At 43.1% G+C, this 14480-nt stretch overlaps 1 protein-coding gene across 1 annotated transcript in view; it reads left to right on the top strand.

Annotated features, from left to right (window-relative positions):
* DGKQ (diacylglycerol kinase theta) overlaps positions 1-14480 on the top strand; it is a 92938-nt gene that overhangs the window by 36432 nt on the left and 42026 nt on the right. Inside the window, exons 3-6 of the mRNA XM_060237043.1 lie at positions 2141-2240; positions 2985-3070; positions 3336-3461; positions 11577-11730. Of these exons, the coding sequence (XP_060093026.1) occupies positions 2141-2240; positions 2985-3070; positions 3336-3461; positions 11577-11730 (466 nt within the window). The remainder of the gene's footprint in view (positions 1-2140; positions 2241-2984; positions 3071-3335; positions 3462-11576; positions 11731-14480) is intronic.

The raw sequence follows: 14480 nt of genomic DNA, 5'->3' as shown, positions 1-14480 counted from the left end.
TAGCACACTTATCTGTATGGGGTGAATATTCTGAACAGAAATAATTGAGGCTTTGAGAGCAGAATGCTCAGTCCCTGTGGCATTCAGGGAGGATAGGACTGGACAGAATAATTAAAGTCGCCCCTTTACCTCTCCGTTTCTGAGGAAGAGAATGCATATATAAGCTAGTAATTCTGTGGGTTTTTGTCTGGATGCAGAGGTGCTTTTATATAAACAGTTATGGGAAGCAAGGGAATGTGCATGTTTGTGTCATTCAGTGGAAGTGGTATAACTTGTTAGCATAAGGGAGGGAGGACATTCCCTTTGTGATCCTTGTGCAAGAGAGAAAACATCTTTTGTGCCTGGGTTGATGTGACAGTTGTGACTGGCACTACCCCTGCCCTTATCTTGTGGTAGGAATTACATTGCTTGCAATTGCTGTGTAGATTTGCCTTTCTTTTGAATTGTTTCTTTCATTACTGCTTTCTGTGTGGAGGGGAGTTCTGTGTTGTGTGCTCTTTTTCTCATGCTTATTTGGATTTCTGGATTTCAGGGCCTCCAATCCTGGTAATATAGGCACTGTATTTCATTGCATTTTCTTGTATTAGGCAAATTTAACTCTTAAGAGTTTGTTTTGTATTTTATGTAATCATGGGGCACTGTTCATGTCTTTGCTTCCAGAAGCAAATTGTCACATCTCATTTGAACTTCAGACGTTTTCAACTATTATGCACCAGCAAGCCCAGTCCTGTTTAGTTGCATAGTGGAGAAAGAGGAAGAGTTTAGCTGATGATGAATGACATGGGCAAGAAACAGCTGCAGTGACCCGAAAGATACATATTGCAGACAGGCACATAAAGGCAAAATAATTTATAACTTAGTTATTTACAAAATTTGTACTCTGCCTTTCTGCCCCACCAGAGCTACTGAGATGACAGCATTTAAAACAAGCATTATAAAAACAAACCTTCATCTTCATCTGCTGCTGGAAAAACTATGACCCGTGGTGGGTGAATTCCTGCCCCTTCCCTCAATTGTCCATGTTTGACTAATCAAGTAAAAGGAGAAAATCAATCAAGTCATAGGGATGACCAATTAAGTAATAGGGGAGGGGGGAGACAGGGCCACAGCATCTGCAATGCTCTAGAAATTTACCAAAGAGATTGGGAGAATTCCTAGAGTGTTGTTTGCATGTGATATCGCAGCATTCACAATATTCCCCCTATGCGCCAGAACCCCCCTCCCAAAGGATGTAGGCTTGGCAACTCTATCCTTTTTGCCTTAGATATTCCTGCTACTGAAGCCCTTGTGAATTTGCTGCCATCGCTATGTACTATGTAAGAACATAAACTGCTGGTAGTTCTTCTGTGTTTGTATACCTTGTCTGGCAAGTTTTATTGTGTTACTGAATATACAGTAATCAAACTCTTCAAACTAGCTAGTCATTTTTTATGTTGCATGTGTACTTGTAGACAAAACGTTAGTGTTATTATAGTGAATTATATACTTAAAGCAGGGGTGGGGAACCTCCATCCCAAGGGCCATATGTGGCCCTTGAGGTCATTTGTTCTGGCCCTCGGGAATTGCTGGGCTGAACCGAGCCATGTGGCAGCCTCCCTGGGGCCTGGCTAGCCAGCAAGGATCGTGGGGCCCAGCTGTGCTGTGCAGCAGCCTCTCCAGGGTCGGACAGGGATCACAGGGCCCAGATGTACTGTGCGGCAGCCTCCCCAGGACCTGGCTGGCCGGCCAGAATTGCTGCAGGGCCTGGAAAAGTTACTGTCACAGTTCAGTTTGCACTTGTTTATCCCAGATGGTGGCCTAATATGCTAATGAGTGTGTGATCTAATATGCTAATATTAGGGGATGTGGTCTAATATGCTATTGAGTTCCTGCTTCGCTTTTTCTACAAAAAAGCCCTGGGCCTATGCATTTGCTTAGGGCGGTGGGCCAGATGTGTTTGTGTGTGTGTGCTGGATTAGGCTCTCCCCACATGATTTCAAATAGAAAAACAATTTTTTTTATTAATTTTGCCGGCCTGAATCATTCTCCCTTGGCGGAGCACTTTTTAAAAGTTGAATGATGTTATAAATATCCATATTGCCCTTGGCAGAAAAAGGGTTTCTCACCCTCTGAGTTAAAGTATGGCCTCCTTTTCGTACAGGTTCCAGTTGCACATTGTTTGGGACCTCCTGGGCACTATAAGAGAAAGTTTTGTGCTGTCTGCAGAAAACAGTTAGAGACTCCAGCATTTCGTTGTGAAGGTAAGGCTGAAACACAGTGAGTCATGTTCAGAAACAAAGCATATCAGGACACTTTCTGATCTCTCTCCACTGATGGATGAGAGATCGACAGGAAAAAGACTGTGTATGGATTTTCTGGGGAAGATTATTTAGAAAGGCGGAAAGGTTGAAAGGAAGGAAACTGCACTTCCTTTTCCAACAGCTAGTTTAGTTTAGTTTATTCAATCTGTATCCCGCCCTCCATGCTGAAGCTGGCTCTGTAACTCTAGCACTGCAATACTACTAAGGTTGAGCTACCACGATAATTGTCACCTTCTGTTGGGAGGACATGTTTATTCCAGAACATTCAATGCTGTGTATAGTGAGAGATATGGCAGCTTCAGTGACTGTTCTCAAGATAAACATCTGATGTCCTTGTAGTGTCAAACAAGCGTTTATCATTGTCAGACCACTGATGCTCCTGGCTCAGTAATTTTCACTTTGATAGTGGCTCCCCATGCTCTTAAATTTTCTCAACACAGCCACCTAAGCTGTTTTGACTGGCAGTGGTAGGAACTGATGTTGGAAACTTTTGGGATAGTGAATCACATTCTTTGCTACTGATTTATTGTCCCTCAAAGTCCGCTTTTGAATGTGGGTTTCGAATCTTTCAGTATTTCTGTGTTATAAAGTTGGTGAAATCTTCTAAAAGTAAAACAGGAGATAAGACAATGTGCAGATGTAAGCAAGTGTAAAAAGTAAACTTCCTTTTTAATCTGCTTTCAGTGTGCGAGCTACATGTGCATACAGATTGTGTCCTGTTTGCTTGCAGTGACTGTCGTCAGACCCATCAAGACGGTCATCAGGATCATGTACGTACAATGACTATTGTTTTAAAAGCTTAGGAAGCAAATTTATTTGGTGATGCTTTTGATTATTCTGCCATTTAATATATATATTCTCTGTTTGCTTTAATTTATATTCTACGTTGACATTATAGTTGCTATCCTTTTACTTTAAAACAATTCTTCCAGACTTTCTGTTCATATTTCAAACACAAATAATACTTTGGTGTCCACTTCATGGCTATTTTCTTTAAATAGCTGAAATAATTGACTTGTCTGTATTTTTTAATAGGACACATACCATCATCACTGGCGGGAGGGAAATCTTCCTTCTGGTGCACGTTGCAAAGTGTGCAAGAAAACATGTGGTTCTTCAGAGGTGCTCTCGGGTATGAGATGTGAATGGTGTGGCATTCTGGTATGTATGCATGCATTACTTAATTTTTATTAATTTCTAACCACGTTCCATATAAGATACAACAGAAACATTTTGTTGAATCACAAAATCAAAACAATAAATTTTTATATTGAACATGCACAAAAGCAGTGGAATATAATCTGTAAAACCATCATGCCCTAGACCTAGGAATGGTTTCCATATTTTTTTTGGAGGGGAATTAAACTGTTTGGGACATACTTGTATAATGACAGTAAGTATATAAGTATATAATGAACACAACAAATAAACCACTGATTTTAGCAAAACAGAGATAGTGACCTTTGATTTCAGTTTTCAGTTCTTTTGTGTGTTTTGAGTGACTGAATAGAACTAAAAATTGGCAGTGTTGTATGCTATGGAATTTGTTTTGTGCAAATTGGGCTCCCCCCCCCCCCGTGCCCCAGGCAAGCACCTAGTTTGCCTGCACCCGCTACCGCTGCCCACCACCACTGCTGCCGCCACCCACCCCTCCATTCTAGGGTTGTCAATTCCAGGTGAAAGCAGAAGATCCCCCAGTTTGGAGGCCCTCCCCCCTCTTCATGGCCATTAGAAAGCGGGGTGGCGGGGAGAGAAATGTCTGCTGGACACTCCATTATCCCCTGTGGAGACCAATTCCCATAGGGGATAGTGGAGATTTGATCCACGGGTACCTGGGGCTGGGCGGGATGTTTTTTGAGGTAGACAAATAGACAAAAAAGAAAGAGAAAAGAAATAGGAAGGAAGGAAAAGGGAGGGAAGGAGTGAAAGAAAGAGGGACAAAAGGAAGTACGAGAAAAGAAAAGGAAAAGAAAAGCAAAGCAAACAAATGGGATGGTAGCAACTTACCTTTAAAACTGCTGACTCTTGCCCTGCCGTTCGACCCGCTGAGCCCTGCCGCCAGCGGGACGTAGAGAGTGCCCCGCGCGAATACGGGGGCATTCCCTGACCTCTGCCGGCCAATGCTGCCAACTGATGGAGGGGGAGGGAAATGGCTTGGCCAGAACGTTTTGCTTCGGCCTCAATGACAAGAAAACTCAAGAGGAAGGAGGGACTTTGCTTTTCTCTCAGGCTCCCCTTCCCCCATGCCGGCAGGTAAAGTGCAGAGGCCATGTCGGCTGGTGTTGGTGACTCCAGGAGGAAGCCCTGCGGCAGTCCGGATGGCGTGTGGCTCCGAAGATGAGCCACCGGGGTGCTTTTAGTTTAATTTCTCCCTAGTTACGAAGCAAGTATAGCAGCCAGTTAAGGGAGCCCTTCACAGCCGGAGGGGGGAGGGACAGCAGCACTGCAGAAGGTGTGTGCCCTGTGGGCAGGGGGGCTTCCTGGAGAGCCGCGCTTTCTCCAGAGGCGCAGGATGGAGCCTGCACTGAGCAGCCAAGTGCTCTGGGAGGTGTGTGCCGTAGGCGGCTGCATGGCCCAGGGCGCCCTAGCTCGGCGGTTGCATCACCGGGAGGGCTCCATGCACTTGGCCCAGGCGTTGGAGGATGCACAACTGGGGGAGGTTGGGAGGTCCCCACGCAGGAACGGCTGCATCCCCTGACCTCCGCCAGCCTGGGGGAAGTCGAGAGGTTCCCTGCACAGGCGCGGCTGCATCCCCTGACCTCCGCTGACCTGAGAGAGGTCAGGAGGTCCCCGCACAGGCGCAGCTGCATCTTCTGACCCGGCAATGAGGGCAGCGTGGCTTGTGCTGGGTCGCAACCCTGCTAATGGGAAACGCCGATCTAAAGCTATCTAAGGCTATCACTCGATCGGCAGGCAAAACAGCGCCATGGAGCCGGTGCTCACAGTGTGTCAGGACCAGCGTCCTGAAAGGGCAGCCCTGCTGCTGCTGACTCCTCTCCCATCTAGGAAGTGGGGAGGGGAGGAGTCAGCGGCAGTGGGGCCGCCCTTTCAGGATGCTGGTCCTGACAGACTGTGAGCATGGCATGGCCCTGCGGCGCGGTTTTACCCGCTGATGGAGTGATTGGGTAGGGGGGCTTTAGATAGCTGGAACGCGCAGTGCTAGAGCCGGTTCCAGCATTGAAATCGGCATGGGGTGAGGAAGGTTCAGGAGGGGGGGAGGGGGGAGGTGTGGGGGGGAGTGCTGGGGGCGCTTTTGGGGGGGGCTAGGCAGTGAGTCTGCATAGGGTGCCATGGGGCATCGGGTCCCCCCTGCTTACACCTAATCAGACCATTGTTCCATCTGCCTGAGGACTGCCTTCTAGTAGGTCTCTAGTGCAGGGGTGTCAAACATGCAGCCGGGGGCCAAATCAGGCTCCCAGAGAGCTCCTATCAGGCTCCTGAGCAGCTAGCTGTCCTGCTTCCTTCTCGCCCTCTCTCTTGCTCCTTTCTGCATCATAGCTTGTTTTGCCAGGTTTGCTCAATTGCACAGGAGCTACAGAGCAAAGCCTCTATTTTCTCCATCGGCTGAGGCTCCTTCCTTGGGGAGAGGGGAGGGGGAAACAGAGCTTGCTTTGCCAGGCTCTCTCAGTTGCACAAAGAAACGCAAAAGCTCAACAGCTTAATACTGCAAATATTAAATATATTAACACTCATACAAAACTCATCAAATGTGTTCAAAATATCACTACAATTGCATACACAATTGCATGATAGTAATGCTGACTTGAAGTGAAACACAATGGAAAATATTGCGCCAATCGCCGAATGTGCGTTTGTAATTTAAAGAGCAAGAGCTCTGTCTTCTTTGCGCAGTAGGTGGAGTTCAATACATACTGAAGTTGATGCTGAATTGTTCAGTAAATTTTGAATGTCCCAAAGTTAGATGTCCTGTGTGCAACGGTGGACCGGTTACAGACCGTTTCCCAGATGACTGCTTCATCAGGCGCTGATCAAATGAATTGGGACCCACTTTTAGGAAAAATGCAAAAAATACGTATCATCATCATATGTATTCCAACCTCGCATAACTGACTATTGCCAAATAATGCTTACGCAGTGATGCAATCACAGTAACTTTTCGAGTCAGTGTAACAGTGCTGGCGCTTCTGGTAGCCCAAGAAGGAACTCTTCGAGTGCTCACAATCTAAAGGGCTAATCAGCACCAGCTGTAGACCAGCCACTTATTTAATATTAAAAAAAAACCTTGCATATTTTACAACAAAAACTTTTCTCTAAAAAACTTTATTTTTAAAAAAGGGATTATATCCCCATTTCCAAATTTTACTACTATATGCCAAATTTGAAATAGCTTTTACTACAGAAAGCACGCTAGATCCAAATTCATATTCAAACCTTCCGGTGTCACAGCCCCCAGTTTGAATGTCCAAAAGAACCCTTAGTGCAGTCATGCCATCCATGTGTTCAGGCACCTTATAAATAGCTAGAAATTTAAAATCATCTATGCCATGATGGGCTGATTGGAAATGACTCACAAAAGAGGCATCTGGAACTGCCAGATGAACCCTTGATTTATGCTCTAACAAACAAGTCTTCAAAGACCTCGTGGTGCTGCTCACGTAGACCTTTGGACACCCACAGACCAAGCAGTGCATGACCAGTGTTCCCTCTAAGCTGAGTTAGCATGAGCTAGCTCACAGATTTTTAGCCTCCAGCTCACACATTTTTGTCTTAGCTCAGGAAGGATGACCCCCCAAAGCACCACTAGGGGGTGCAGTAGCTCACAGCTTTAATGCCAGTAGCTCACAAAATAGAATTTTTGCTCAAAAGACTGCAGCTTAGAGGGAACACTGTACATGACCCCCCGTGACTGGCACATCGTGAATGACTTTAACGTGACCAGCAATTTAAATCATTTGAGGGGAGATGTAATGTACATGATCTTCGGCTTCTGTGGCGGAACCGGCCCGATTCTGCCTTCAGACCCGGTCCTGTCAACTCCCTTTTGAGTTGCCAACTCCTGAAGAGAGCTAATCTTCTTCCCACCACTAAGGCACACTGCCGCCACCTGTTCAATTTAGGGGTTCCTGACTGAGAGGAACAGGACTCCCAATCCCCTTGCCAGTTCTGTGGCCTCAAGGTCCTCTGCCAACCCAGCACCTAGTTAACACAGAGACCTTTGGGAGACCGCTGGAGGATTGGCACCCTTGTCAACTGTATGGCTTCCCTGGACTCCCCTCTAACAATAGTGTGGTCTAAGGCGTTGGGGAACCTTGGTGGTACAGAGGGACTACCTTTTAAACAAATAAAAAACAAGGTTTCTTATTTAAAACATGCAGCTATTTACAGGCATTTTTAAATACAGGGTGAACGGAAGTAATAAATGAAAGTAGGGATAAACGCTCCTTCTTTTTCTCTTATACAACTGGCCCTGACCATACCATCCAGAACCCATTCACCAGTCTCCAAGACTCAAATCAAACTCCTTTTCCTTCCCAAAATCTATATTATATAACTCAGTTCCCGGCCAGGAACTGGTTTTCCCTTCAGCAGCCTGAAAGACTTCCTGTCTCTCTAGGAGGCCTCCTCAGAAGTGCTGCTTGCAGACAGGGGAGGGGGACGGCGGAATAGACTAGGCCAAAGCCTTGCCTAAAGTTCCCTCTAGCCAACTCCCAGACAAGCACAGGCCTAAATGGTGTTTCTCCACAGCTTCATTTGAAAATTGGGGGGGGGGGGGGGGAATGAAGAGCTGCTTTTAAAAAAAATTATCAAATACATTATCTGGTGATGTGAGGATTAGCATCTGATTTCTGTTCTGTTGTGCACAGTTCACCAAATAGAGTGAGTGGTGTACAAATATATACAAAAGAGCTGCCTGATTTTCCTCCTCACTCCAGCGTCGGTCTTCAGTGCTGCATTTCACACAGTTCCCAGGGCTGCCGTGTCCCACAGGACCAGCTCTTCTGGAGGCTTCAACAGAAAAAAGGAGACATGGCTCTTGGGATTCAACCCAATGTTAGAAAAATCCCCTGGACTACCCATGAACAGAATGGGCTTCAGTAGTATTTGAATGGTATTCTCTCCCCATTAACTTATCCCATTAAATAAAATATAGAAACAAGCTAGAGTTAAATGTTGATTTCCTGTGTCTTCCTACTAAAAACAGTTTACGTTTAGATACATTTCAAACATAAAACACAGTAGGGGGGATACTTTGTTCTTTTTTACCTTTTTCTGGAAGGAGTGACAAATAAAAATGTTAATCCTTTCTGTTTAGCACACTTGGATTACACACCTGCACGCCTGGTTTACTTTCTAAAGCTGATTGCACCCTCTCTCTGCTACATCTCCATATTCACACCACCACCACCAGACCCTGGAAGTTTAACTAGCTCTTTGTACGAAGAAATATATATATTTGACAGTGATTTCTTAGCACCACGGGGTGAAAAAAATTCCCTATAATTCCTGAGCTAGCAAACAGTATTTTCTCCTGCCCTGGAATCCATTAAAGCAGGGGTGTCAAATGTCTGTCCCACAGGCCTGATCCAACTCGCAGAGCTCTTCTATGCAATTCACCATGGTCTGCTTCCTTTTCCCTCTCTTCTGCTTCTTTCAGCACCATTTTTGTTTTTCTGTGTGGGATTGAGGCAGCCATGCAAAGTGGCCTCTTCTCACTCTTTCCCTCTCCCCACTCCCTCTTCCCCAATGGAGGAGCTTGGCTCTGTAGCTTCTGTGTGATTGATAGAGCCTGGCACAGCTAGAGCTTTCTCAATCAAAGCTAAAGCTGTGCCAGGTTCTCTCAATCACACAGCAGAGCTACTGAGACAAGCTCCTCCATTGGCTGAAGCTCCTCCTTTTCCCCCCTCCCTTGGGGAAGAAAGAGATGTTGCTTTCCTTGGCTGCCTCAGTCCCTCAGGAGAAATACAAAAAGCACCTTTAAGACCAACACAGTTTTATTCAGTGTAAGTAGTAGCATTTTGACTTGCCTCTCTGTCTCTCGCCTCAGTTGTCCAATGAACCACTATGCCTTAAAGGCTGCATCTTCTTAATTTGTAATCTATTTCATACTCTGATATATCTTCTATCTTTATATTTTATTCTAGACAAAACAAATGGGGCTGGATCCCACAGAATATTTCCTCTAATAGAGGTCCTTTATTTGTCAAGTAGCTTGCCCTTGCTACCAAAGGAAAGTATCTCTAATAGTAGAATAATAGTAGGGCCTATAAGAATGAATTGTTTCTACAGGCTTTCAACACCTGAATCCAGGAGAGAATCACCACCTTTCACCACTGAGGAGCTACAAATATCATGGGATCAATAACAGAAAAAAAAAGATCCTACCGTATCAAGTGTATAGCACCACAAAATGTTTTAAATGTATTTTATTGGTTTTAAATTGTTTTATATAATTGATTGTTAGCCGCCCTGAGTCTGCTTGCGGGGAGGGCGGGGTATAAATTTAAAGTAATAAATAATAATAAAATAACAGAATAAATTCTAAAAAACCTATCAAAAATTTTATAATTACCTGTGTTAGTGAGATTGCGACCACAGAAGAAAAAGTTATGTGATAGATGTTCAACTATAGCCTGCCTCTTGTTATTACTCATCAGTTAACTTTGTCCACATACTTTTCTACAGAAGAAACAAAAATGTCTTTATGTAGTGCGTGTGTCCGTGAGCATATAGGAAGTATCCATTCACCCTTGCCATTGCTTGATGCGAAACATATCAATAGTAGACAGAGCGAATGACTAGAAAAGTGATGAAAACCCATTCTTTAAAAATAACTTCTTGCGTGACTTGAAAATGTATTAAAATTAGTGGGTAAAAATGTTCCTGTGAAGCATTTACTTATCTACAAAAGACTTCTTTGATAGTCAGTTTGAACCAGTGAGATTGCATTCGCCCACATGCCTGTTGAAGCTTATCACTCTTGATTCAAGATCTATTCTCGGTACATGCATTCAGCACTTCAGTTTGAACAGGAATAGTTAATAATAGTGGAAATTACTGTGCATATGTAGAGGTTTAAAATTCCTGAGAATTTTGGAGTTGTGATTGGAGGGGAGGACTTTTTCTTTCCCAGGACAGAAAGAGAAATAGGGAATGGGGGAATTGAAATATATGCAATATTCTTATCAAACATTAACTTATTTTACTGCTTTAACAATCTGAAGTGCATCGTTGGTAACTTAGCACACAGACTAATGCTACTTGGCATAGGAAACTTACCAGTATAACTTCCTTTGTTTTCTAGAAGCAAAGCTACTGCACCCTGTGCTATAGTAACAAGTGTATTTCAGTTCTTGTCATCTGAGTGGTAGGGAAAAATTAAAATTGATAATAGAAAACATTGATTTTGTTGCAAACAGATGAGAGTGTTATTTGAACAGATAGTTTTATACACTAATAAATCTAGCACATATAGATGCAGCATTAGATTTTATTACATTGAACTTCATAACATTGTTTTCATAAGTATGTTATACAAATTATAGTATACTTACCTCCTTTATCTTCCTCCCCCACAACAAACACCCTATGAGGTAGGTGGAGCTAAGAGGGCTCTCACAGAAAAGCTGCCCTTTCAAGGATAGCTTCTACGAGAGCTATGACTGACCCAAGGCCATTTCAGCTGCAAGTGGAGGAGTGCGGAATCAAATCTGGTTCTCCCAGATAAGAGTCCGTGCACTTAACCACTACACAAAACTGGCTGTACAGTTTGAGGGTAGGGCTATTCCTCCTACCAGTCCCCTTGGGACTTTTAGTGCCTATATCATTTGAGGGGCAGATCAAATGGGTAAGCAGAATCCCAGTATGCTCCTCTTCTGAAGACTGTAGCATCCTCTATGCAAAGAAATGCAACTTGAACTGGAGTGTGCCTTATGTTCACAGTATACACAGGAAGTATCATTGTCTAATGCTGTCAACTGTCTTATGCAAAAAAATTCAACTTTGAATGAGTCAACTTTGTTTTTGAAAACATTACATTCATTCCAAAACTGGAAAAAAAATGTTTCATAATGTTTTTTCCTCTAGTACTCCTTTGAACTTTAGGTATTCGCCCCCCCCCCCGCCCCCCAGCCACTGCATCTGAATCAATTTGAGAAAACATACTTACTGTTGTTTGCTAATGGTCTTCTAGGGAAAGGTGGGAACCCCCCCCCCCTTTCTCCTGAAGAATGCAGTGTTCATCTATAGTTCATCAGTTGCAATTAGATTAGGCTTTAAATGGCTCTTTACAAGAACTTTGTGCTGTTATTTCCATAGGCTCACGCTGCTTGCTGTGTGATTATACCTCCAGAATGTACATTTGGAAGGCTAAAAAATATGATTCTTCCTCCAAACTGTGTGCACTTATTTTCTCGCAACTTCAGTAAAATGCACTGTTTTCGGATATCGGAAAGCTTACAGACCGAACCAGGTAAAGTACTGAATGTGTGAATGTCGAACTATTGGTTTCACCAGGAACTGAGCAGTACAATTCCAAACAGAGTTACACCCTTCTATGTCTTCTGACTTCAACAGGCTAAGATGGATGTATATCTACTTAGAATTTTAGTGTGTGTCAGTGTTGACTGTTACACTAAGCTCTGTAAAAGTTAAATTATTATTATGAAGCTGTCATGCTGTTTATTGCCAAAGGAACTGTGATTCCTAGAACAAGAGCCTGTTAAAAGCACAGGTAATCAACCAAGGATGCACAAGCCTCCCGTAGCCCATCTGTGCATTTCCAAGCACACACAGCTTTGGCAAGGTGCTCGTGTTTCTGGGAGAAAAAATATTTTTCTCAGGGCTTGGTGGGTCAGAGGTGAGTTTGCTGCTATATGATTGATTGCCTTTAGTGCAGTGATTGAGGTTTTTAGCAATAATGGCTGCAAAATTTCATTGATTTTTTTTTTAAAGGTAAATGGGATCGCTGGGTTCAGAATTTCCAAAAATCTTTTTTACTTTTTGGAAGGGTGCTTGCTATAGAATTTTGTAGAGAATAGCTAGCCTTGAGCTAGGCTGTGTTATGTTTTTACAAGAATAAAATGTTCCTTTAAAGTAGATGGAAGAGCCCTGTGGCGCAGAGTGGTAAGCTGCAGTACTGTAGTCCAAGCTCTGCTCACGACCTGAGTTTGATCCCAGCGGAAGCTAGGTTCAGGTAGCTGGCTCAAGGTTGACTCAGCCTTCCATCCTTCCGAGATCGGTGAAATGAGTACCCAGCTTGCTGGGGGTAAAGCATAGATGGCTGGGGAAGGCAATGGCAAACCACCCCATAAAAAGTCTGCCTTGAAAACGTCGTGATGTGATGTCACCCTATAGTCAGAAATGACTGGTGCTTGCATCTTTACCTTTACAAAGTAGATGACTTCTGATGAATGGCTGAACTTGGGTAGAGTTGATCATCATGAAGATGTTTTAGAGTTGCGTTTGTGTTCAACAAAGCTGTAGCAGTGGACCAGAGGGCAAGAGTTCATCTTAGCTTATACTTTCCCTCCTCTTTCTCTTCCTGTCTTTGCTTTCATTTTTTAGCTTGATAGCTATTCAGGAATATAGCAGTTAAATGTTTATTTTGAACTTGTACTGAAAAAGCATTAGAATATTGACAAAATTTGCAAGCTGATCAGTAGATCAGAGGAAATTGTATAGCATAATGAGGTGGAAGTGTTCTTAGTGGGTGGCCAAAGTTACCTCTTCATTTGTTTTGGCTTTATTGAGACTTTGCACAGCTTCTGGTGTGATGCTTTACTGCCACCTAGGGTACATCCTATGTGTATCATCTGAATTTCATCTTCAGTGGCCTTAAACATGGGGCATGCTGGGTTCTGTTAAACCATGTGCAAGCCAAATAATTTTGATCGAGTACATTTTTCATATTTCAACAATTTGCTCATCTTGGAGAGTGTTATGCTGCTGAGTCTTTGGTGTTTTGAATTCAGCATGGACCCCAGTGGTTGTGAAAATAAACTTGTTTGTCATTGCAAGCAACTAGAAGAGAGTCCAGTAGCACCTTAAATTTGTGATAGGGTATGAGCTTTCATCAGTCACTGCTCACTTCTTCCCAGCAACTGTTATGTGAGCAGTTATAAACAATGTACTATGTCGTGCCTGCAACATAACTAGTGGAATTCAGCCCTGATTGCAGGATTAAGGAGATGTTGACTTTATAGATTTGGTATACGTGACTATTGTAATTTGTTGTACCTGCTATAAATGCTGTAAAACATATTTATTGTACAAAGAATTGAGAAATAGATATTACATATATGCTGCTTTGCTTTATTTAGAAAGTGAACACATTATAAATTTTGTATTCTTTTGGTGCATAGTTTGTTCCTGGTTGCAGGATTGGCTGTTTGCAAACATCTCTTGTGCGGAGCCTCGTCTTAGCACCAGTGAAGAAACCAGTGATGCCAGGCTGTTAGTTTAATACTGATTTCAAATCCTGTTAAACAAGGTGGAATGATTGATTCCCATATATTGCCACCTCTAGAAAAATTTAGGAGATGCTGCAAGGCTATTTTAGTTGCCAGGACGTTTAGTGGGATACAGGTTCACCAGTAATCAACTCTTGTTTCAGGTTAATATTATTTACAATTATGAGGAGTAATGTAGTACAGGGCAATCACAATTATGATTGTGGTAATGTCGGACAGGGCATTTATATGATGAAGTACGGATTTATGCATAAAGGAATTCTAGAAGGAAGAACCACCTTTTAGTGTTGGTTTCAACAGACACATGTCATGACTCAAGAGACTCTTTGTGGTCTGTAGTTATTTGGTGTAGTGGACTGTTATCAGGGAGAACTGGGTTTGATTTTCCTACTCCTCCACATGCAGTCAGCTGGAGTGACCATGTATCAGTTATAACTCTCTCAGAGCTGTTCCACCTACCTCACAAGGGTGTCTGTTGTGGGGAGGAGAAGGAAAAGGAGATTGTAATGTGCTCTGAAACTCCAAGTGAAGGGCAGGATATAAATCCAATTTCTTCCTCCTCTTCTTATGAGCATTAAGTAAGCTAAGAATAAGAAATGAATCATGTATCATATTAAAAAAAATTAATAAAAATACATTGTACCCTATGAGGTTGCATAAAATTTCTCATTGGTTAAAATCAATATGTTTTATGGTTATAGCAACAAATGAGTGTGCAGTTATAGTTAGGAATATTTAAATAATAGAATTT

Source organism: Heteronotia binoei, chromosome 4 (genome assembly GCF_032191835.1).
Source record: "Heteronotia binoei isolate CCM8104 ecotype False Entrance Well chromosome 4, APGP_CSIRO_Hbin_v1, whole genome shotgun sequence".
In the NCBI taxonomy this organism is placed as follows: Eukaryota; Metazoa; Chordata; class Lepidosauria; order Squamata; family Gekkonidae; genus Heteronotia; species Heteronotia binoei.
The sequence above is the reverse complement of the archived record's forward strand: the minus strand, read 5'-3'. Positions and strand labels throughout refer to the sequence as shown.